Here is a 24,942-nt window from a genome sequence, read left to right as displayed (position 1 = left end):
TGTATTTTTTAGAGACGTTGGATGGTCATACCAATTCTGCTTTGCAGATTAACACGAGCAGGCAATTCTGTTATTCAGCCCAGTTCTAAACCACTTTCCTCACCTGCTCACAACAGGGGAGGTCTAACACTGTTTCTGATCTCACATTCCACGTCACAGGGCCATTCTTTCCCAGCCATCCTAAAATAATGCTTGCAGGTGTCTGCTGGCAAGAAAACTAATACATACGGTTTTCAAATATTAACATTGTGATTAACAATGGAAATGAGAAAACTTCCCTCAGCTTTCAATACAATAAAATATTTCTAGCCAATTCAGAGAGGGCTATAGAAATAGCTGGGTTTTTTTCAGTTTACCCACTTCAATTTTTCAGAAGTAGTGTATTTATAGTAAATGCAATGTTAATCAAATTAGGTCCTTGTGTTTTTAGTATTTGCCTGAATCAAGCTCAAGTTCTAACTCAGGTGACTGATTTCTTCTGTTCCAACCAAGGTGAAGCTCCATTCATTCTACATCTTCCTTGGTTTCAGAGTTTTTCCTGTTATTTTCCCTGAACTAGGCAAGATTTCATGAATCTGGCTCCCAGAAGTCATGCAGCTTTCCCTAAAGAGTAAAAACAAAATAGTAAACAAGTCAGAAAACCAATGATAGAAGTAAAGAGTAGAGCAGGCAAGTGCTTAGCTTGAGATCACCACAATGTGCTGCAAGTCTCTAGAATTTTATTCAGAAACACTTGCCAGTTTCCCCATATGTGAATCAACTCCAAATATCTCGGAAAAAACAACTCTGAAAGAGCTACATCATTATAAACTTTCATCAGTTGCTCAGTAGCTTCTCCAGCCATGTGTTACTGTCTAATTCCCTTCCCCCTCTATAACAAGAAATGTCACACACACTACAAATTATGTCTTTTTTGCACATTGCTGGGAGCAATTAATAGTCTTTACAGACAAATGGTTGATTACACAATTTTTAACTGAAATCAATACTAAACATATATGTATAATTTAAATTTTATGTAAGTGATACACTACATTACTGGAAAGCTAGGCTTTTCCAGGACAGGTAGCTTTATATTCCAAGACAGGACTCAAACAGTTGGCCTGATCACATTACAAAAGAAACCTTACAACTCTAGACTGGAAGAAACAGCTCTGATCTCAGACATCAGTAGAAATTATCCACCCATTCCACCAAGGCCAGCTAGATATCATGAAGGCAAATATTAATGAAAGACTAATCACAACATTATTTACGACTGCATACCTTTACAGAGCATGAAAAGCTTTTCCTAATCATTGCCTGAAATTCAACACATTCAAAGGGGGAGGAGTTATCAAGAGCCATTAAATATATGAGGATAGAGCCCTGGACTCAAGTAGTCTCCAAGTCACACGCTGCCAGACCACCGCAGGAAGTACATCACTGCCAACATCCTTTTCGAAGCATCTGCTAATAACTATAATCAGAGACAGGCCCTGTGACTTGACTCACTACTAGCATTTCAGTGCATTACGCAAGCCATTTACAAAAGCAGCACTTTTAAGGTTAAAGACGAAATATTTTGGTTTTATTGAAGCCAGCAAAGTAAGAATTTTAATTAAAATCTATTCTAATACATCTAAGTGTATTCCACAGCCATGCCATTTATGAAGAAAAAAATCTCTTTACAAGAACATGCTATTTTCAAATGCTAAAAAGATGAGTTAAATGCACCCTGCAATACGAAAAGAGAGAAAAAAGTTTCATTACAGTACCTGAGTAGGCCGCGTGGTTTGTATCATATCTTGCCATTTGCCATATATCCTAGCAACTAGGTCTTTCACCTGCAAATTCAGATTGATTAGTTCAGCCATTTATGTTAAAAAAGCCAAAATCATACCCCCTGTCTCCCCCACCACCCCAAACCCACAGAGCCCTGGATAACCGGACACCCAAGGTTTACTGGGAGGGAACAACTTTACAGCTGGCACAAAGTATCATCACCTCAACTCCAACCAGATCCCTGTAATTTGGGACTCAGAATTCAAAGTCATGTACTCCACACAAACACATTACAGGCACATGATTCCCCATGTTAAGTGTTTGGAATCAGCACGCCAGCCTCTGGCCTCCAAACACCCGCCTCATCCTTCGAGTGAGTTAGGTTTGTTACGCAGGATTGTACCTAGAAAAAAGCCTGCAACTGCAATCACAAAAGCCAACTATGCAGCATCGTCTGCTTCTGAAATTAATTCCTTATACATAAAACTGTGTTTTTTCATAACCAATCACAAGCAGCTGTTTAATCTAAGCCATTCAGAACTGAGATTTGCTTCATATGCTGTGTTAAAACCCAGCACAGTGGCATCCTCTGGAAGTTACTGTACTATTACATAAATGAAGTGAAGAGTAAGATTCTCCTCTCTCAGTGCAAGGGCAATAGAAACAAAAGTGAAAGCGACCTGAGATACAAAAATCCAAGGCAAGTCATTAACTTGTTAAAAGGATCCATGCTCTACTATCTGGCCGAATAAAAAAGAAAAATCTTCTTGAGAGGTGAGGATGCACACAACTGCAAATGTTTGATTTAAAGCTGGAGGATCCAAGGCTTTTCAAAGTTGAGGTCAGTCACTTTATCACTGATCTGATTTTGCTTGCTACAACAGCATGCAAAGCATGAAAGTCTCAAAATTAGGACTATCATTAGTAAGCCCCACACCACAAAGCAAATGAAAGGCAATTATCCAAGCTTGATGCTACATCACATACACTGTTGGCTTAAATCCACAACATTTTTAACTAAGTCGTTTATCTGAAAATAAAACAGAGACATATGAAGATAGGCTAGTTTTTCAGTCCTCTGTATCCTGTCCTCTGTATCCTGTACGTAGCCTCTGCTCTTACAAGTAGAGTCAACTCTCAGTGACTGACAGGAAAAGAAATGGAGCAACTCTGTGGGTCTGAAAGTTGAGATGCCTGGCTAAAAGGAAGACAAGCTCACATTTCACAGTTGTTAAGAGTCCTGTTGTCAGCAAAAAGAGTATTTTCAGTGCATTAAAATGGGCATATATTTATGTACATGCAAAGACATGATGCAGACAGAGAAAACAGAAAAAAACCAAACCCATGAGGAACACTTAAAATTTCCAGGGCTGGGATAAGGGAACAATACACATCAAGAACACTAAAAAACACCTCAAACCAAACAAAAAACCCAATGAACTTGCGTGTCTTACCTTTGTTCGATAAAACAGCCTTGCATCTTCCCTAATATCACATTTTATGTGCTTATCTAAGGCACCACAAAGCTTCAGTAAGTGTTGCTAAATAAAGACAAAAGTGTACAGCTATTTAAATCCTCCATGTCAAAACTAAAAGCTTTCTTCAAATATTATTTCAATTTAAAAGTTATATGCTTCAGCTTGAATTTTTCTCAGAAATATACAGTAAGGAAGGAAGAAAAGAAAGAAAAGACGACCACAAGATCCTCTATCAGTTGCTGGTATGCACCCAGTAAATCAGGTCTAAGAGCTTTAAAAAACAGTTTCAAAGTATACTGGAGCTACACATCACAAATTTTAAAGTTCCTGCTAGTGAATTTGTAAGTCCTTTCTGTCCCCAAAGTAGCAAGCGCAGTGCCATTCAGATCTTTTATCAGCAGAAAAAAGTTCTGAAGTTACAATAGATAAAAATAACCTTTTCAGTAATGATGACTCAGTTCATTTTCTTTTGCAGTCTGCAGGAACTGGCTGAGCAGGGTTTATGTACTGATCTTTTATTTCTCTCTAAATTTCTGACTCCTTTAATAAAGCAGTTTTGCAACTTCATAATCTCTTAACAATGGCTCCCAAGATATTTCACATTCTGTGATTTTATTCATAAAATTCCTGTTTTCCTTCACTGAACAGCTACAAAGAGGCTCCACTCTGCAGAACAGGTGAGACATGATGAAATTCTACTCATAAACATTTGCTGGTGTTGCAAGAACATGACAATTTACTCCATCTGACTGGAAAAGTACCAGAAATTAAATAGTTATATTGATTTTATACAAAGTCTAGCCTGCACAATATTCTTCTACTGCCCAGTTCAACCACACCCCTCTTGCCACTTGATGGCTACCAGGTCAGTAAATAATAGTGTCTTTCTTCATTACAAAATATAGACACCTTTCTTTCTTTAAAAAAAAAAAAAAAAAAAAAAAATCAAGTTCTCCACAGATCTTCAGGAAAGCAGTTGTAAAAAACAAATCTCAAGAGACCATCACAATATAATTCTCTTCTTTACCAAATATGACTTTGTTTCAGATCACACTCTGTGATCACCTTTTTGCACTGAGTAGGAAACTGAGACACTTACGCCATGAAATGTAACCAAACGTTACTGCTTTGCCTCTCGCAAACAGTTCATAGACAGATTTCTTAACAGCCAAAGTGATTCCACGTGGCAGAAGGTGTACACAAACACCTTGCAGCAAGCAACTCACAGCAAATCATCACAGAAATCTGAGTAAGATTACTGAAAGGCTAAGCAGAAGGTATTACTTAACAGATGTTCACATCACATGGCACATCTCACTTGCTGCATGCCTGCACTCCAGCACAGAAAACCGTGATGTGTTTGAACAGATTTTACTGGACATTTTCAAAGTGTTTTTCTTCTAGACTGAAAAATTTCAACCCTACTTCAAAAGTTCACAGGACCATTGCACTTCTTAGCATTTCTGTGTTAATCTCCAGTTACTTGCTAAGAAAGATAACAAAGTAAGTGTCTGTTGATCCACAGCCCGTTTTTGGGGTCATTCCATGTGCAGAAATGCGGAAGAGGTTCACAGGACCATTGCACTTCTTAGCATTTCTGTGTTAATCTCCAGTTACTTGCTAAGAAAGATAACACAGTGTCTGTTGATCCACAGCCTGTTTTTGGGGTCATTCCATGTGCAGAAATACGGAAGAGGTTTATTTCTCTGCAGTAAGTGCAGAGAAAGCTCTTCTGCATTTACTTTGCCCAGAATAAAAGTTTCCCCCAGTGCTATTACCTACTGGCAATCTTCTGTACGTGATAGCTCTTACCAAAACAGACCAAAAGCACATGATAAATAGCCTTTTAAAATCTAAAGATCTAGCCACTGAAGTTACTTACCCTTTGATTAGAATTTACAACATCAAAGAAACTAGCTTCACTGACAAGATGGAGGAGGATGTAGATTAGGTAGTATGCCTGGAGAGAAATCAACAGAGCTTTAGCAGTCAAAGCACAATCACAACTCTTCACATCTAGGTACAGCACTATCTTTACTTTCTGGAATGATTCCTTCAACAGCCAGATCAATGGACAAGCATGTCTACACATTTGCCTAAATAACTCATTTGAAACAGTACATTAATAGGTTACAAATATTTTAAAACAGTATTACACTGTTTTAAGTTACCTAAGTAACCTACAAAACTTTTTGCAGTTTTAATTACTGAAAATTAAATTTAGCAGTTGCCTTTATTTTCCCATCATTTACATCCATATCAAAATACTTGCTAAGAGATTCCATTACAGACTCAAATAACCAAACCAATATTCAATTTTTGGACGGATGGAAATACTAAATCTTTCTAATACTTGCTGATGAGAAAAGATTCATACGAGATTCATAAATCTCTTTCTGAAGCCTGCAGGTGAAGGTCTGGTTCAGCATCGAACAGTTTCCACTGATTACATCAGAAGGGAGGGAGGATGGTCCTCTGACTACAGAGGACAGGACTCAAGACATCCATGTGACTTAGCCATGCAGAAAATCTGACAATTTCACTGTTTGTAAAACAGCCTAATACAGCTTCCTCCATCACATGCTACTTCCTTCCTTCCTCCACGACTATAATCAAAATTGAACATGAGTAATATTTTAATTATACAGATGAACAGCAACAATAGTGTACGTACAGTTCCATGTACAGAACTGTCCTCAGTTAACAGCAATTACAAGAAACATTCTCAAAATTGCAGAAGATGCATAAAAAGACAAATGCAAAAATGCACTGTCAGTTATATACCTCCTGTTCTAGTTCTGTATGAAGGTGGTCTCCATCGGCATTCTGCTGCTCTAGTCCTTCTCGCATCTTCTTTAGTAGATTAGAAGGTTTCATGTACACCAGAAACTGATGCAGAAGACACATCTAGATACAAACATTACAAATCGGACTGGTTTACTGGCAACGGAAAATTGGAAACCGAGTGTCACTACAATATTATTTGCCCACTAAGACAAGAACATAAAAGGGATTTTTAATTAAAATGAAAGTTTTCATGATTTGGGTAATTTTTGACTATTCACAAACTAAGGCGTTTGTACATTGCCTCAACAAAAGATGAATCCTACAAAAACAAAGAGTGACTCTACATGAACACAAAAGGAAGACTGAAAGAAGTGTAGACCTCCTTCCAGTGTCCAAAATGAATGTTTAGGCACATAAACAACACTGCACTTACAAGCTGCAGAACATGCAGGTTACACACATGTGCAAATAATAACTTCTAATACTAATCTAAAATAAAAATTACTAATTGGTCATTTTGCAAGGTTCTTGAAAATAGGCTTACAGTATTAAAACACAAACAATAATATACGTGTTTTCTGAACTTTCAAATTATACACAAACACAACACATATGCAGTACCTGCTTGTCACTGCCATCAGGTATTTCTATATGCTTTTTATTAAGAAGCTTTGAAATTATCACTAGGCTAAGACGTCTTCTTACTTCCCTGAAAAACAAAAAAATTTCTTTCCCAGAGAATTTCTTAAATCCACACTGTTTCTACAAAGTATATGAGGCTATGCATGGCTTCCCTAGACATAAACTTGCCTACAACTATTAAATTGGATTTTCTGAATATTAAGTGCTATTAAACTAGTAAAGAGGCTAGTAAAATATAAGTACCCTTATCTCATTGCTGCTTTTCTTCTGCACAAGTAAACACTGCTAGATGCCCGCCTCCAAGCCTGAAATTGAAGACCCAGCTCATTCTCCTCGCTCAGATATATTATAATTTATTCATTTTGAAGATGCAGAACTCATAACAGATTGACACTTAAAAGCAGACATGAATCACCCAAAGAAAATTTAATTTTTGGTCATTCAGACAAGAATTAGAGTAGGTGATGGATGCCAGAATCTGAAGTTAAGTCTTTCTTTACTATAGGGTACCAGGAAGTCCGCAGGCCAGAAAACTACACATAAAATGTAAAATAACACTTTTTCACAGCAGAGGTGATCAAGAAGCTACGTATATGCACTTCTTATAATGTATGTATCTGTAGCATATGAGAAAACCCAAATACTTTTTCTTTTTAAAGCGCCAGTAATACCTATTGCATTTATCAGACTTCGAGTTTATACAAATACATTAGCTGTTAATGATACAAATAAATTAGCTGTTAATGATAGTACATATTTTGGATGTTACAGTATCATTACCGTCCACGTATTATCCAGCTAGGCACCAGCTGAACTAGCCACAGGAGATTATGGTGATGACTGGAGAGTTCACTCACTGCCAAGCAGAGCTCAGGCATCTTTAAAAGAACAACAACGACAAAAATCCCAATACTGAAGAACGGGTATGGTGGGCATTTGTTTTATTTGCAAAGGAGTACACAGCTACTACCCAGAAACATACACAGCATAAATGTTAAAAGGAATTGATCTAATAAGAGATGATGTGCATAAAGATAATTCTGTGTTGCACCTGTAAAGTCTGCTAAATACTGTTTTACAATAGGGTAGTTGAGATCAGATTGCTTTTCGTGACATTTTATCGGCTTAGTGCAATCATTTCTTCATTCTTTCAGAGAGTCATTTTAAACATACAGCTATTTTAGTAAATATAAGATTAAGTTCTATACAACAGTCCCCTTGCAGAAGAGGACAAGCAAGCATAATGTCATGCGACAAAAAACCTCTCAGTATACCCACCCACCTCCTAAATCTCACAAAATCCAAAGCTCCCAATTTGTTCATATTAAATTTTCAAGCAGTATTTTTCTGATATGTCAAAAAAAAAAAGACTTGAAAATAGAAGTTTCTTGAAAATTAAGTTACAGTTTCATACGTCTAACACAAAATTATTTATGAAGTTACCTTTGTATCCCAGTCTTTTATACCTATCAGAAGCTTTATGAAAAGGCACTGAAAATCTATCAAAGGAATTTGCTTTAACTGTTTCTCCAAGCTTATTTTAAATAGCAATAGAAGCAGCAACAATATTTCTTCATCTGTATATCCACCTTGAATTACTGTTGTACAGAAACCTAGAAACTTTAAAAGAAATAAAAAGCATTAAAATCTGAAATTGGTTTAGCTTATTTTAAAGTATGTTGAGAACTTAAGTCTTCCACCCTCACATTAAAATGCACCTCAAATGATACATTGTTCTTGCAACACTCCTGTACTAACATCTCCCCATCTCCCAGTAACTGCACTCTAAATTTTTTTTTTTTTTTTTAAAATACCTGCTGAAGACTCATCTTCTGAACAATGGCAATATTCCCTGGATATTACAGGAGTAGGAAAGATCTTTCTCCACTGCACAGATAATCCTCATCTAACTAAATGAAAGACTGACAGACTTTCTAAATACACAAGTAATGCTGAAAACATAAATCAGAAGATTTTTCCCCACCCAAGTATTATCACATGGGTTACTTACAACATGGGATGTGTGTGTAAATGAGAACACAAATTAATCAAGAGATGTGTATTTTGTCTCTAGCGGAGATGCTCCGAGTGCTTCCTCTTGAACTAAGTGATTTTATGCTTAAAAATCTCTAAAGAAATGATGTTAGGAGAATTCAAATACTTCCACAAGGAACTCTGAAATCAGTTATAAAGTCAGTATTTTCACCATACAACCTTTAATCACAGAGAACTAGCCTGTGAAGTGTGACCAGCACTCATTCAGCCTATGGTCCACGGGACACAGTGCACGGTTCTAACAGCTCACTTCCACAGGAGAGTCACAGTCACAGCTCCACCTGACCTCCGTCAGCTCCCACCCCATTCACCTTGTGCTGCGCCGGGACTGATCGCGCACCTCTGAGAGCTGCACTAACACACTGAGGCAGCACAAAACATGCCACCCAACATCAACTCCCCTTCCCATTTCCACTGGAACACAGAAATGGATAGTTTCTTCTACACAAGGGAGCAAAGACATTTGAGAAAGTGCCACAGCTGGAAAAGGGAGGCAGCAGAACTGTGCAGTTGTGAGTGAAGCCAATGGAAGTCAGGGAGAAAGAAAACTCTAAAGTTTGCAACAAGCCTGCAATAATCTCTGCTGAATGTGAAGCTGAAACCCCAGGATAGCATATACTCACAAAACATGCCCAGGACTATATTAAGACACCAGTGTTTTTGCTAAAAAAACAAAAAAACCCCCAAAAAACCCAAAACCAACCAAACAAAAAAAAAACCCACAAAAAAACAACCCCCCAAAAAACCAAACACCACCAAAAAACCAACAACAACAAAAAAAATCACCACACACCAAAAAGAAAGCAACAACCCCACCCACCCACCCCAAAAAAAGACTCCACAAAAAAGCCTCCCACACTAGAGTTCTCTCACCTTAATCACATTAATTAAATTGTTTTCAGGTAGACTGGAGAAGGCTGGACTGGCAGAGGTTAGGTCTCCTCTTGGCTGTTGCTTACTCACTGTTTCTTGCATCTGACTTCTAATAAAAGAGACACTAATCTGAGCAATAAATCAACAATCTAAAAGTTCACAAAGGCTTATTTGCATCAAATTGAAGAAAAAAAAACTCTGCATGTTTCAAAATGCCTTCAAATCAAAACAATCCTCAGTTACAGAGAGCACACATCTATCTTAACTTGTAACCAATTACTTACAATTCTGCCCAGCTATTTAGGCAACAATTCTTGTAAACCTCCACTAGGAAGGTGCAGGACAAAGGACAATGCTCTGGTTTGCTGAATCCTTACCTGGCAGGCATTGTTTAAAGTTCTGGCTTATTTAGTCTTATTAAGACCTGAGCTGAGAATTTAAAGAGTATGCCTTGATGGAAGGGAGGGGAAACAAAGGAGAACCTTCTGATTCTACAGTCTAAGCACAAGACTTGCTTTGACAGGATCTAAGCAATAAATATCAAAAGGAAAACACTTACAAAATATCACACTCGTTAAAGTTGGGCTGAAGATGCTGCAATGGAAAGAGAGATCTAAACGCAACACCCATATTGACAAAAACAGCTGACACATCAGCTAGTGAAGGAATCCATGGTTTAGACTGTTCATCACTGATGGAAGCTACAAGTAAAAGACACGGAATGGATTAGTTTTAAATTTAGTTCTTAGCATTAGTTCCTTTTAAGGGAAACAAATAAGCTCAGCAGTCTGCATCAATTCTACCAGCTCTCATCTCAGAAAAGTTGGTGCATTGAACGATATGCTTATTTTCAGAACCATGGGCGGGGGGGGGCGGGGAAGTAGTCTAACACAGTATTTTACGCTAGAGAAACATCTTGCCTATGTAACGGGTGAAATACTTTAAAGTTCCACCCATTTTCCCTCACAGCTCTCTTTCATCACAAACAGCAGAATTAGCAAGGAGGCAATATTTACTTTTAAGAGAATACATGAATTACTGTTCTGTGTAGGTACAGGTAAGAGGGTGTTATCATAATGGGACTGGAAGAGGAGCTAAGTAAGATTTGAAAACAGGTGAAGCTTCTAGAACAGAAGCGCTAAACAAATGGAATTCACTTATTTGATAGAAATAAGAAACAATGCTTATTGCAAAAAGGGCTGATTTGTATGATTACTTGCATCTGAAAGTCTGTAAAGTCTACAGAGGATTATCCATAGGACACTAAACTAGCAAGGTAACATCAAACTAGACGCAGCATTTTCCAAACAATGGTAGAAGTCACTAGAATTCTGAACTGGGTCAATTTTGTGTCTTAGAGCTAAGTTTGTATGAAAAAAAAACAAGTATCATGGAACACAACACTCAAGACACTGCAGGTTCAGATCTCAATGTTCAATTCAGTAAAAAAACCACCAACAAAAAAAGATACATCCTTAGTTAAACACTGGAACAGAATGTCTCAAAATGGTTTAAAAACTCCACAGTTGGCAATTTTAAAGTGGCTAGACAACTTTCCAGGAGCAACTGTAGCCTATTCCATGCAGCTCTGAGGCCAGAGATCTGCTGGGATCCCTCCCAGCCTTAATTCTTTGAATGCTCATTGATCAGCTTGAACTATTCATTCAGAATCAAGCTTAATGCCAGCAAAGCACAAAATAAAGGAGGTTACAGTCCTTCTTGTATCAGCTCACAGTCCTATTTCAAAAAAGATTCAAAATATGTGGTAGAATTTGGAAAGAACTGAGGAGCAAGTACTTCAAGAGAACTGCATTAATTTAACGATGTTAACTGGCAGGCTTAAATGAATTAATGACTTTTGATGGATCTGAATAAAGTGAAGACATGGAGAAAATACAAAGGAACTTGTACTGGAGAAGTATTTGAGAATACAGATGAAGGAAGGCAAAACACACAAGACATGAGCAGCAGTGTGGGCTAAAGCAGATTCTTGAAAATGTTTCTGTGCAGGTGTATGATTCTTTTCACTTTTGCCATTTACCTGGAAAGTAAAACTATGTAGTGCTACATACTGGGTATGACTATGTGAAAACCATTTTGTAGTCCTTAAGCTATGAAATTAACATCTGCATCTTCTAAAGCAAAGATGGAAAGGAGAGTAAACTTTCGAGCAGACTGGGTTCCTCTTCAGGTCAATTCTATTTGTGAAATAACAGAAGTGAGTTTAAAAGGCTCTGTACTGGATGCACTGCTTTGCAAATACATGCCAGGACCACATCCTGTGGTACAGCTTGCACACACTCAGTGAAGACCAACTTCTAGCATTTGTGCATTACAAAGTAACAGAATAACCTAAATTCGTGCCAGAATCACAGAACAGAGCCAGCGCTTTTTACTTCCTCTCCAACCCAACACCTTTCTATACTTAACAGAAGGGAAATGCCTTCATTCAGGTGGTCAGTTTTCCATCCTTCAAATACTCACCATTTTTTAGTGTTATCTCCATCAATCTGTCTAAAATCTGGGTGGAAACACAATAGTCAGGATGAACAGACATCATCTGTGGAGAAAAAAGAAGTTACATGTCAAACACCAATTTGCATGATGGCATCAGTTTTCTTTTAATTAAAAAAATAAACCAACTCTTTGGTAAAGTAAAATAAGAAACAGTAACGGGGGGAAAAAACCCAAACCACCAAAGCCTCTAAAGCAAGATACACGAAGGAGAACAGAATATTGTGACTACGCATTATTTCAAGCAGTGCACAGATGCTATGAATACTTTAAAATTAATTATTTGCAGTATCAGAATGCTGTAACCCCATGTTGAATCTGTTGGTTCATAAGAAAGTCCTGAGGATTAAGAGAACAGTCACTCAGAAAGTGTAGAGGAAAGTTATCCCTAGTGTTTTACCCCTAGTGACAATCAAAGTATTTCAGACTAGAGAACAAACCAGAACCCAGAAAGAAAGATTTTTTGATTTAAAAGTTGTTAACCTAATGCAACAGATTCACAAACTTGTTCTGATTATTCCTGCTACAACTGGCTTCCAGGAAGAATATTACACCTGGACAGTGTAACTGCATGAATAGTATAGGCTTACCTGGAAAAGCCACTTTAGAATTGGTATGGGACACAAGATGCAACTGTAAGCAGAACTTAGAAAACCATTAATAGCTAAAGAAAGCTGCTGTGTTACATCAGAACTGTAAGACAAAGATGGGGGCGGGGAAAGAGGAGGGGAAAAAAAAAAAAATCAATTAGTGGTTGTATCAGCACTTTCACAAAAGCGTAAGAACTTCCCCACCTCTCAGATCATCATCAACAGCAAACAACGATCTGAACATCTGAAACAGATGTTATTCTTATGCTCTTACCTATATGAAATACTATAGTAATTAAACCTTATTTGTTATTTAGAACAACTATCTTTTTCTCCAGGATGCCATACTATAAAATTTGGAAACATTTGTATTATTAGAGAATAATAGCTTCAAATAAACATGATTTACACTATTGTACTATGAACCATTATGCCTGTCTACAGATGGCCCGCTATGCTCAGTGAGACCAGTGAATAAGATTTTTTACTGTCCAATGACCTTTACCAACACTTTTAGAAGAAAAGAGAAAAAACTTCGTTTGAAATTTTTAGAATAATCTTCTAAATAAGAAGTCTGGAGGCAAACTAAAGCAATTAAAACCAAAAAGTAGCTGCTGGAAGAACAGAAAATATGTCATTTTTATTACTGAATTATTTTAGCTTTAGTCTTCTTTAGAAAGTCAGGTATGTCATAAGCAGCTGAATTAATGATATCCAGTTTCCCACATACCCTTCCTTTAGTCTCCTGTATTCTCAGTATCTACTAAAACAGATAGCTCTGCTGAGACATCTGTGTCCTGACTTCTCCATATACCCTCTACCTGTCTGACTGAGCAAGTGGCTAGGAAGACATCCATGTGCCAACCGGACAGACAGTAGGTGCCAGCTGTGCCAACTGGGCAGAATGCATAAGCAATTAAATCATTAATTGCCTTCTGAAAGGGATGATTCGTTTAATTCTCATTCCTCCAGTCACTGATTTACAAGATACTTTTGAAGCTTATATCCTTGTGATCTTCAAAACATATTAATAGAGAGGCCTGAAGCCAAACGACTATATCACAAACATCACTTCCTCAAGAGACGAGGAGACGCCACCATCCTCTTCACACCCACAATAGCACATAAACATGTACACGAAATCCTTTAAGATTAAATGAATTCTCTCAGTTTCACTGATGCAAGTTTGGAATAAAATACCAACTGAAATAACCAGAATTTTTCAGGATTTGTACTTGCGATATTAGGTAAGAATTTGTCCAGCTATTTGTAGCCTGACAGCCTCATAAATATAGAATACAAATCCCTATGAGTTACAGATCAGTTGTGTATATACACAGAGACACACTGCTAGCTCAGTGACTGAGTCTAACAGATGTCAGAAATTGTGACTTTCTGCAATCCTCATTAAGTGGAGTCCTAAATCCCAGGCCCGTTCAGGACAAAAACATGTAAGAGTTTTTCAGCAGACATAATGCAACATTAGTAGGTCACAAACCAGTTCACCACAAAGGTCCTCTTTCTGTCTTGGGATAGTTAAGCATTTATTCATTGTAACATTTCACTTCTGCATTTATCTTCCACAAACTGGTCAGATTACCAATGATAGTCCAACACAGTAGAAATATGGAAAAGGCCAGAACACCTATTTTTTTCCTTATGTCTCATTTAAGATGTTTTTTTCAAGAATTCCAGGGGAGGAAAGAAGGAAGCTTCAAGTAACAATTCACTGTTCTGTAAAGCTAACCTGGAAAGGAGAATTCCACGGAAAGGGTGTCAGTCTTGCCTACTTACTAAGACAGAGCTCATTTGCACGCAAAGATACTATTTTATCTTTAAAACTTCTAACATTGAAGAAAATCATACAAGTAAACACAGAGTGAAGAGGATATTCTTACGTAAGAAGGAGCTTTTCTATCGGATTTTGAGGGATGAAATGAAAATTCCTCAAGTCAAGGTTATGTTGACTGAAGATTTTCCCAGAGGTTGATAAATCAAATATATCTTCTCCAGGATGGTAGTCAGGTATGGCATGAGCTATTACTGAAAATCTCTTTATAAATGCCCTGCAAAATTCAAAATTGCTTTAATGAATTTAAACATTGAGAAGCTATTTTCTGGTTGAGACAGTTATTTTCAGATGATAAACACATCAGCCTTATGTGAAAGCTGAATTGTTAAAATACAGTAATGTTCAAGAAAATCCACCCAACCCCAGAAGATGATAAAAATGGCTCACATTGAACATATTAACAACTGATGGAAAGAGAGAGAGATTAGAAAAAAAGGCTAGAAAAGCGAAGGACTACATTTAATTGGTTTTGGAGTTGGAAGGACCTGTGCTCTTCTGAGAGATCTTCATCTCCACTGGCATTCTCCTCATCTTCTCCATCTGAAGAACCAGTTTCCCTTCCTTGTAAGTCTTCCTGTAAGCGCTTTTCTAGTTCATCTACCCTGAAATAACAGTAGCAGCGGAACACATCATCACCATTTAGTATTTACAACAGAAGACAACAAAATCTAAGCTCTGAATGTGAATCCGGGAGTCAGTAGCCAATTACGAATGGCAAAAGCATGTGAGACATTGCATCTGCGCAAAAACCAAGCATCTTGCTATTCCACAATACAAAGTGGATGTTTCCTAAAGCCTAATGAATTTCCAACAGCACATTCAATCACTAGTTTGTCAGAGACAAATACACTCAACCAACTTCTGACAGAATTTTTTGTAATTGCACAAAACTTTCAATCTTCTGGATGAATTTTTTTTTAAATTTTTTTTTTAAACGTCATACTAGTATTTTATTTGTTAAATAGTATTAGTTATAGGAGTTTTCACTACTCCATAGTCAGTCAGCCCATAGTTCCTAGGGTCAGATCCTTTAATAAAAACAGTTAATCAGACATATATACCCATCACCACCACTTGCCATTAATACATATACCACATTACACTTTCTACCCAAAAGACCTCTTGCAAGAGCACTCATTAGTTCTGTTCACTGAACTGCATAAGTACTCAGATAGCGATAGCCTACACAACTTTAGAAACCAAAACTGAGCTACAAATGCCTTTGAAGAAACTAGTATACGGTCAGTCTACATAAATACTTCTATTTCATGCCTGACCAGCAGCTGCTGGCTGGCTCAGTGACCTACAACGAAGGCATCGGTAAATTTAGTCCAGCTCTTGAGGGGTAGACAGATGTATCACTAATCACAAATCACTCATTATTGCTTGGAAGGAGCCTGTCATTCAGCTTTTACAGTTAAGCCACACTTGTAGGTCCTGTCAGATGTATGTTGGTGGCATCAGCACGCAAAGCTTAGCTTGCTGCTACCCAAACTCCATCAATTTTGGGTAGATGAGGTAAATCCAAGCTTCTACAATTCCATCCCAAATGTTTCAAAGCAGCTTTAAGAAACAAACCTTTTAGATTCTTCTTTCTCCTTCAAGAGATGTTCTAAGCTGTTCACATATGACACCTGGCTAACAACAGGAGGCTTAGAAAGCTGTAAATGAAATAGCAAGAAATTTAAAAAAACCACAAGCTATCAATTCATTCAGTATTAGACAACAAACATAATCAAAATAGAAACCTCTTCCAATTTTATGATGTTTTACCTGAAGATAAAAACTCAAAGGAGACCCTGAAAAACAGACAATTAACAGTTTAGGTTTCTCAGTCCCTTGACAATTTTATATAATGGTCAAATCTCTGTGTGACCAATTTAGAAATAACCGTGCTTCACAATGGATCTGAACAGCAAAGCAAGTCTCTGTGCCTCCCCTTGGGGCTGACCTCCAGCTAACCTTCACAAAGAGCATTAGCATCAAAAGCCTTTTACCTCACGGCTTTATTATTATCCTCCATTGAGGCCCTGGGAATCCCCATTCTCATGCATGAGACAAGAAACCCAAAAAATGATTCAGTATCTCTTTGTTACTCTCAGGAGTCCCTAGAGGGCAAAGCACCAGTGTTTGGACACCTCCAAAGTCATCACACAAAACAAAGCTTCCAATCAAAATCCTAATACAAGCCCAAATTAAGAAGCTAATAAATAGAATTAAAAAACAAAACAACACACAAAGAAAGTCTTAACCGCTAGCAAAATTAGTTTGTTTTTCAGTAGCCAGTGTTTTATTCAGCTAGTAGCAGACAACACAGATTTGAAACCTTTTATTAGCATGATTCAGTTCTTTGGACAAGCAGTGCCCTTCTGACACCACCTTCTTAAATTGCAAGCCTCTTACTAGTGACAAAGCTTCTTCCTATGAGCTCCTTCATTTTAGGAGAACACAATTCAATAAAAGCGTACCCTGTCATCAGTGATTTTATATTATGCAAAGGTAACAGAAGTTAGTTTAAGAAGTTAGTGTCTACCTGCTAATAAAAAACCCAGTTAATATAGCATTAATTTTTGGTATTCAGAGATATCTTTCAAATGTAACAAGCAGCATGTCTTTGTGTAAGAAATCTGAAGACCTCTTACCTTATTTTATATCTGGTTAACATGCCTAAAATGACTTTTGAACTGAGGAATCAAGACTTTACTCCAACATGCACATACGCCCCTTCTTAGAAGACAAGAGAAGAATGCTAGTATATTCAAAAACCATGGTCATGGAAATTTTGGGACAGTTCTTAACTGTTTTGTCTTACTTGGCCATTAATTATGCAGAAACAAGATAGGCCAAATGTTGTGGTCACATTCATGTTCCACAAACATTTGATCTAGGCTGTATCTGTTTATCAGTGTTAACCATTAATTACGTAGACATGTTGGTTAAGATTGTGGAATACGTATGCAACCACAAAAGTCTGATCTATAGCGTGCTTGCATAATTAATGGATAAGGAGAGAGAAAATAACTATGGCTGTTCAGTATCTGCCCTCAGAGATACCCTTTAAGAGAAACTCAGTTAACAAATAAACCATTTCAGAGATTTAAAATCAGGAGGAGACAAGTATGAGAGTATTTATACAGGTATTCTGCTAACAGCAGGTTTGTTTTCTACTGTAGAAAATAGCAGTGGGTTGACCCCAGCCAGCAGCTAAGCACCACACAGCTTGTTCATTTCCCCACCCAGTGGTGCAAGGGAGTGAATAAGAAGAGCAAAAGCAAGAAAACTCATGGGTCGAGATAAAGACAGTTTAAAAAGTGAAGGAAGGGGGGGTGAGGGGGAGAAGACAAAGTGATGCACAGGCAATCACTCAGTACCTCCCACAAGCAGAAGGATGCCCAGCTAGACTCTGAGGAATGGCTACATGCCAGACCAGCTCTCCCTGCTTGGTTTTTATTGCTGAGCATGACACTATGTGGCATGGAATATATCCCTTTGGTCATCTGGGGTCAGCTGTCTAGGCCACACTAAGTCCTACTGCAGGATGTTCCTAATTAAACCATTATTTTACAATAAAACTACAAAATCACAACTTATTTGACAAGCTGTTATCGAACAAATAGGCTAAACACAGATCAATTCACCGTTGTATCCTGTAAACCGGGATTTAAACACTTCTTTATCCATCCCTTGTGAGCAGAAGTCATTCAGCTTTTTGAAATCCTTTCTAAAATACTTCCAATTTCCATGAAATTCAGCCTCAAAGAAAACATCACACTTACAGATCAAGAACTCGTACGCAGACTTCTGACACTGACAGACTGCGACAATGATATATGACTGGAGTCTAGCACACAGATCGATCAATTTCCTCTAGCTAACTTCAACTCATAAAAATCTTACCTGATCAGGAAATGAAAACATTAGATCCCACACATCTTCTACATGTAACCTCCTGCCTTTTTCTTCAGGGGGAAAAAGCAAAAACAGAACTCCTAAAAAGGAGTTCTGAAAGGCATACAGCTAATGCAATCTAGCTGCACAAACCATCCTTCAGCCATTCCAAGGGCAAGCATAGTAACAAGCACCCTTTCTCTGACTACATTGCACCGTGGAGCATAGGACCCTTAAGTAAGCTGAGTAACCAGTTTTGCAGGCAAATAAGTCTGAGTTTTCATGCATTATGAATAAAGGAAAAAATCATACCAAAAATACAATATAACAAAGGTGATGCAATGCTTTTTTTGGTTTTTTAGCCACTTACATGAAGCTTCAGTAATGGAGTCACGGTGTCCTGAGAAAAACTGTCTTCCAGGGTTCCTGCCTGTGGCTTAGGACTTGAAGATAGAATTTCTTGCAGTGGCATGAATACTTCTTCTTCATCATTGTCATCATCATCTAGACTGCATTCCAAACTCTCATCTTCACTATCAAAGCTGCTTTTTGCTTTTCCATTCAACTTGGACTTGTCTGTATAGGTGCTTTCAACTTTTAACTCGCCTGAGAGTTGTGAAGACATAAGGCTGCTGTCCATGCACCCTTCTTTAAAAGACAATGAACAGGGAACACTTTTACCAGTCTCTTCTGAGAGTGCAGGTTTCCCAGAACCTTCCACTGAACAAGAATCAGAAGCATTTTCTGAAGTCTTGTCTTTTGTTTTTGAAAAACTGTTGCTGGATTGAATACTGTAAGCTTTGTTGTGTGCACGTCCTTCTGGTCTTTTCCCATCTTGCTCCTTCTTAGCATCCAATACCTGAGGTAAGCCAGCATTCTGGAGATGAGATTCCACCCCTTTTGTTTGTGTTAAGTGGTGGAGAGAAGGCAACATAGTGCTTTTTTCCTGAGAAAAAGAAAGGGACTTTTCCAAGAAAAAGCGTGAGTTAGCCACCTGCAATTGATTCTCTTTGGTATCCACAGCAGAAATGTGGTTATTTTTACCAGGACTGCGTGCAGAATATGAAGGTGACAAACCTACAGAGGAGCAATTATTTTTCTCATTTTCATCGCTTGAGTTGAGGTATTCCTCTGGAAGAGTAGAATCATGTCTAGGCAGAGCAGCAGCCTCCATTAGTTGCAGAACATCACCACAAGTAGACTTCAAAAGGATATTTTTTACAAAGTCAGACCTCCTATTTTTGCATTTTGCAGATGACCTACCAAAAGCAGGGTCATTCAAACTTGGTAATTCAGATTGATTTGAACTGTCTGCGTCCACACTCATGGCAGTGCGTTTTCTTTTCCCAGAAAAGTCTATTTGTTTGGATCGCCCAGAAGACATCTTAAATCTAAGGCAGCGTGAAGGAACAGACTGGCTCTTCCGCATACCAGAGGCCATCTCAGATGATGTTCTCAGTGCATTTGGAGGAGATGCCTCGTGTTTCGAAACCTGCTTTGGCTTTGGTTGAGATGGGTCATCTGTGAAGTATTTAAGAAAAAAGTAAACCACTGTTGTCATGTTTAAAAAAAAAAACCCAAAACCAAACTGTAACAGCTTACTCTTTAAAAAACTAACTTCTGTTTTTAAGTCAGCTATGACTGAAATTTTTATCAGAAACTACAATACTTCCATTCTGCTTGAACACAGTGGACCACAATTAAGATTTAGCCGATTCCTGTGTTGTGGTTTAACCTGGCAGGCAGCCAAATACCACGCAGCCGCTCGCTCACTCCCCCCATCCCCAGCGGGATGGGGAGAGAATCGGAAGGGTAAGAGTGAGAAAAACTCGGGGGTTGAGATAAAGACAGTTTAATAGAACAGAAAAGGGAAAATAATAATGATAATGATAGAATATACAAAATGAGTGATGCACAATGCAATTGCTCACCCCCCGCGCTGACCGATAACCAAGCAGCAATCGCTACTTCCGGGAACACGCCTACCATTCATACACTGAGCATGACGTCACATGGTATGGACTAACCCGTTGGCCAGCTGTCCTGGCTGTGCTCCCTCCCAACGCTTGTTTTGTTTTGGTTTGTTTTTTTTTTTTTTTCTTTTTGAGCTGAATGTCCTTGACTAACAGGGTACTTAGCAACAACTGAAAACATCAGTGTGTTATCAACATTCTTCTCATACTAAATCCAAAACACAGCACTAGGAAGAAATTTAACCCTATCCCAGCCAAGACCAGGACAGCTGTACTGTTACGTTATTATTGTAACTAAGTCGGAAATGAAATTAAATCCTTTTATTTTAAATCAGCCACCATAGAACACTTTTTCTATATGCTAGAATCAATCAGTCTTTGGAAGCAGACAATAGCCCAGTTGAGGTATGGGACTGGAAGAAAGTTTCTGTAATTACATATAATGGTTATAAATAATGAACATTATGAAAAGTATTTTGGAAATACTGCAATGATTTTAACAGTGCTCATGAAAAAGCATTCAGAATATGAAAAAATCTGTTTTCAGGCTATGGTTCTATGGCACCAGAGCCCACCTTCCTCACCATGCTTTTCTGCTTCTGGCCAGCCTTAAGCTGGCACCAGCAACCTGGACACTTCATGGTAAGCTACTTCTTGGAGTTGATGTGGCTGAGAACTTCCCAACTCAATTTTCAGCCAGATCAGCTCCTCACACTGCTGGCCAAGTCCCAGTGCTAGCCTAGGCGGAAAGTGAAGCGTAGCGGCAGAGAGTCTGATAGGTTTACACAGCCATGGATCCACAAAATGGGAATACTCTACCAGGTTTGGGTTCCCCTCCTCCTTTTTGTTTTTTTTTTTTTTTTTTTTAAAAAAAAAAATCATTCTGCTGACCTAGCTCAAGCTTCTATTCACCTGAGCTTTTTATATTCACTTCTACCTCATGTAGAACAAAATTGGTCCCTGTGGTTAAAAGGGACAAAAAGCAACAAGAATACCAGCTAAACTTTAGTGTTCGGTTCAACAAGAATGTTCTTTTTGGATTAAGCTGAAAGGCAAAATTTGTTAGCCACCACAGTGAATGTGGATTTTCCAAAATGCAAGACAAACAATAAAAATAATCAAGGATTAAGGGCTTAAGACAAAGAAATATCATGACTTCTAATTAAGTTACAAACAATCTGTTTTTCACTAAAATCTCAAATTACTTTTAAACCTCTTCAAGCTTGCCATATATTAGAAATAACCTTGACTATACAGCAGTAATTTTTTTGAAGTTATGTTTTTCTGTTTTCTCTCTCAAGAAAAAAAGCCATTAAAAAGGCACAATAAGTGATGAACCTGATTGTTTAATTAATTCCATATTATCAGCACTGCTTCTACCTGAGGCAGTCTCCCTTGAACCAGAATGTGGTATTTTTCTTAAAGGACATCCATTTCCCTAAAAATAAAGACAGAGAAAATAAAAAAGTTAATTACATACTTTTTAAAACCAGGATGTTGACATCTTGAGCCAAGCGTTGAATCCAGCACAGACTTAGTTCCACACACCCCCAGAAATATGGTAATATACTTCATTTCAAGACAAACTTAAAACACAGCTGCAAAGATCTCAACAAAAGGACTCTCCACAACCTGAATTTTATATCTTTTCTTCAGATTCGCCTCCAGTTCTAAATCTCTCCACTTTTAGGGCCATTAGCTACTTGCACCCCTGGGCTATATGGCAACATAGCCCAGCTGGCTTTCCTCAAACAAGTCATTAGGAACTTAAATAACAGAGTGACAGAAAGCACAGACAAGCAAATACAGAGGGAGGGGTGCTAAGGAGAAAAGGAAACAGAAGCTAAACAACCTTTTTTGTTCCATTCATAGCACATTATGGAGGTGCACATAATGATCTTCCTTGCAAGTAACAGGAACCTTTTAAAGGGTTTTCTTGGTCGGTAAAAAAGTGAACGTAATTCAACCTGTAATGAAATACTACATACTTAACAGGACCACTCCCACCTCAACCTAAATATTGTGGCTTAAGTGCATAAGACTGAACTGCTATTAACTGCGACTTCTAATCTACACTACATTGTAAGAAAACACAAGTTTATAAGACAAATATTTAAGATAACAAAGACATTTTCTCTACAAAATACAATTTAAAGTTACAATTTCCATTGCATTTTCATACTTGCATCTAACCCAGACTATCTCCCCTGCTTTTAAACCAGGACTTCTCATTTATTGTAAAATAGTTAAGAATCAGCTTACCCAAGCATGTACACTACATTGTAAGAAAACACAAGTTTATAAGACAAATATTTAAGATAACAAAGACATTTTCTCTACAAAATACAATTTAAAGTTACAATTTCCATTGCATTTTCATACTTGCATCTAACCCAGACTATCTCCCCTGCTTTTAAACCAGGACTTCTCATTTATTGTAAAATAGTTAAGAATCAGCTTACCCAAGCATGACCTAAGATTTACAAAGGAATAGCAAAAGAGCATAAACTTTTGTTACATCTGAAAAAGGCAGCACCAAGAATCTCATCCTACATTGAAAAAGAAAAAAAAAAAACACCCAAAACAAAAAACAAAACCCCACAACAACAAACACATGCACAGTGGGTCACTGATTTCCACCTTTAACAACCCTTTTAAACACACCTGATGTGATAGACTTGTTCCTGAGAACGGCTTTACCGGATGTGGCTTAGATTGTTTCATTCTATGTTTCTTCCGCTTCCTTTCTCTGCGGAGAGCTTCCAGTGACAATCTAAATTCAGAGTCAGTTGGAGTGCAGGGCAATTTCAGGGGAAGCCCTGCGTTTTGGCACAGAGATGTGTTGTTCGCAGTGCCATTATTTCTAGCACAGGCTTTTCGAGTATCAGCTTCTGACGATGAAACCCATTTGTCAGAGTCTGAACTAGTGTCTTCTAGATCCATACAGTCAGTTTTCTGTTCCCAACTATTTCCACAAGACAATGGTGCTCTTGTTACACCTAGACACTTCTCATTTCTTCCCTGTTCTGACTTGACAGTTTTATCCTTTTTGGCCAAGAAACAGTTGCGAGACCCTGCGGTAACAAGGAGTTTTTGAATCACAACTTTTGGGTACAATGAACCCAGTGCCTTGCATCCTCTGCCGTTCTCCAAAATGTTTACACTATCCTTTTTCTCTTTAATGCCTCTCCGAAAGGCATCTAACACAGGACTTGTGTTTGGTGTTTGGTCTGGCATCTTTTTTCTTCTGACCTTCTTTGGAGAAGATATTTTCTTTTCAAAACATTCAGCACGTAAAACTGACAGTCCAATTCCTGCATCTTTTACATTTCCTCTATCTGGTGAACACAACACAGTTCTGTCTTTATGGCCAAGGTCTAAGAGAAAAAAGAAAAGACAAGTTATTCACAACCACGATATTGGAAAAAAAAAACCTTATTGGACTGTATTACTTGTTATTTTATTTCTCTCACATGCAATCCAAAATGAATTTACTTAATCATTTAATTTTGCTAGTGCCATGCAATTTATTTCATATAAAAGAACTGCATGATCTATGTCGCTGCTTCAGTTGTTATAAACAATCTAGCTTACATGTGAGACAATAACTTGAAATAATAATTACATCGCTATTTAAAGAAATGCATTTTAATAGGAAATTAACGTTTTCAGTTACATTATTACAAAAAATTTTAAATGTGCTCATTTTGACGTATTTGGTAAGGTATACTCCTTATATTGCTCCTCCAATTTGGAATGAGATTGGACTATACTTCTGCACAGTTATATAATTAAAACTCATATAAATATCTTCCATTTAAAAAACATATATTTACCTTGGTTTAAAACTGGTTTGAAGAACTCTGTAATGGTCTGGTTTCTGAAGAGAAAACACAACTTTATCTTTTTAAAAGAACAATACCTAAATGCCCATACAGTGAATATTGATAAAATTAAAATGCTGTAATTTATTTCTACAGATTTTTTTTTAATGCCAGCAGCTCTTATTTCTGATAGATCATCATCATCCTCATCGCCTTATAGCCTTCACTTTGCTTGGCTAGTGAAGCCAACCTGTCAGTTTCTTTGTTCAAACTGTTTCCTTTATCATCCTAGTAAGTCTTAACCACCCTTCCAGCTTAAACTAAGCTTTCTTAAATGGGACTGACCTCACCTGTATCCAGTATTCCAGATGAGACCTCACCAGTACCTTATGTGATGGTGTGAACAACCTCCCCATCTCCACGGTCAACACTCTGAGCTGGTAACTCCTATAATTTTTTTTTTTTTTTTTTAAAAAGTGTTACAGGGTAAGTAGCTGGCCTTATCAATACCATCAGCGACCAAACCCTCTTCAATGCATTATTAGCTGCAATCAAGTCTAACCACAAAGTTCTATCTGCAAGCTGTAAAGTTCAACTAATCCTGTCCAAAACCCTTCGTGCACCACTGTTCGTTGCTTTTTTCACACATCTGGTGCTAGGCTGGGATGCAAATTCCTATCTGCGCTACCAGACTTCTCAGCA

General features: G+C 37.7%; 1 protein-coding gene across 1 annotated transcript; it reads right to left on the bottom strand.

The window, feature by feature from the left end:
- Positions 1-567: 567 nt before the first annotated feature.
- LOC104075119 (protein FAM178A-like) lies at positions 568-19,083 on the bottom strand. Its single transcript, XM_009575528.1, has 16 exons — positions 18,814-19,083; positions 16,134-16,216; positions 15,041-15,157; positions 14,602-14,769; positions 12,704-12,806; positions 12,084-12,159; positions 10,159-10,300; positions 9,600-9,708; positions 8,115-8,291; positions 7,452-7,549; positions 6,651-6,738; positions 6,027-6,149; positions 5,125-5,202; positions 3,219-3,305; positions 1,758-1,826; positions 568-603 (listed from the first exon to the last, which is right to left on the bottom strand). The coding sequence occupies exons 1-16, from the start codon at positions 19,081-19,083 to the stop codon at positions 568-570; spliced, it is 1,824 nt and encodes a 607-aa protein (XP_009573823.1).
- Between the last annotated feature and the right edge of the window lie 5,859 nt (positions 19,084-24,942).

This window comes from Fulmarus glacialis, unplaced genomic scaffold, assembly GCF_000690835.1.
Source record: "Fulmarus glacialis isolate BGI_N327 unplaced genomic scaffold, ASM69083v1 scaffold984, whole genome shotgun sequence".
NCBI lineage: Eukaryota > Metazoa > Chordata > Aves > Procellariiformes > Procellariidae > Fulmarus > Fulmarus glacialis.
The sequence above is the reverse complement of the archived record's forward strand: the minus strand, read 5'-3'. Positions and strand labels throughout refer to the sequence as shown.

Excerpts from the sequence above, each read along its gene's own strand:
- LOC104075119 (XM_009575528.1), bottom strand. The coding sequence starts at position 19,083 with ATGGACAGCAGCCTTATGTCTTCACAACTCTCAGGCGAGTTAAAAGTT. Across the intron at positions 14,770-15,040 it reads GATCTCTCAGAAGAGCACAG|GGCATTTATAAAGAGATTTT; the intron begins GTCCTTCCAACT and ends TGAATTTTGCAG. Across the intron at positions 604-1,757 it reads AAACCACGCGGCCTACTCAG|GGAAAGCTGCATGACTTCTG; the intron begins GTACTGTAATGA and ends TTTACTCTTTAG.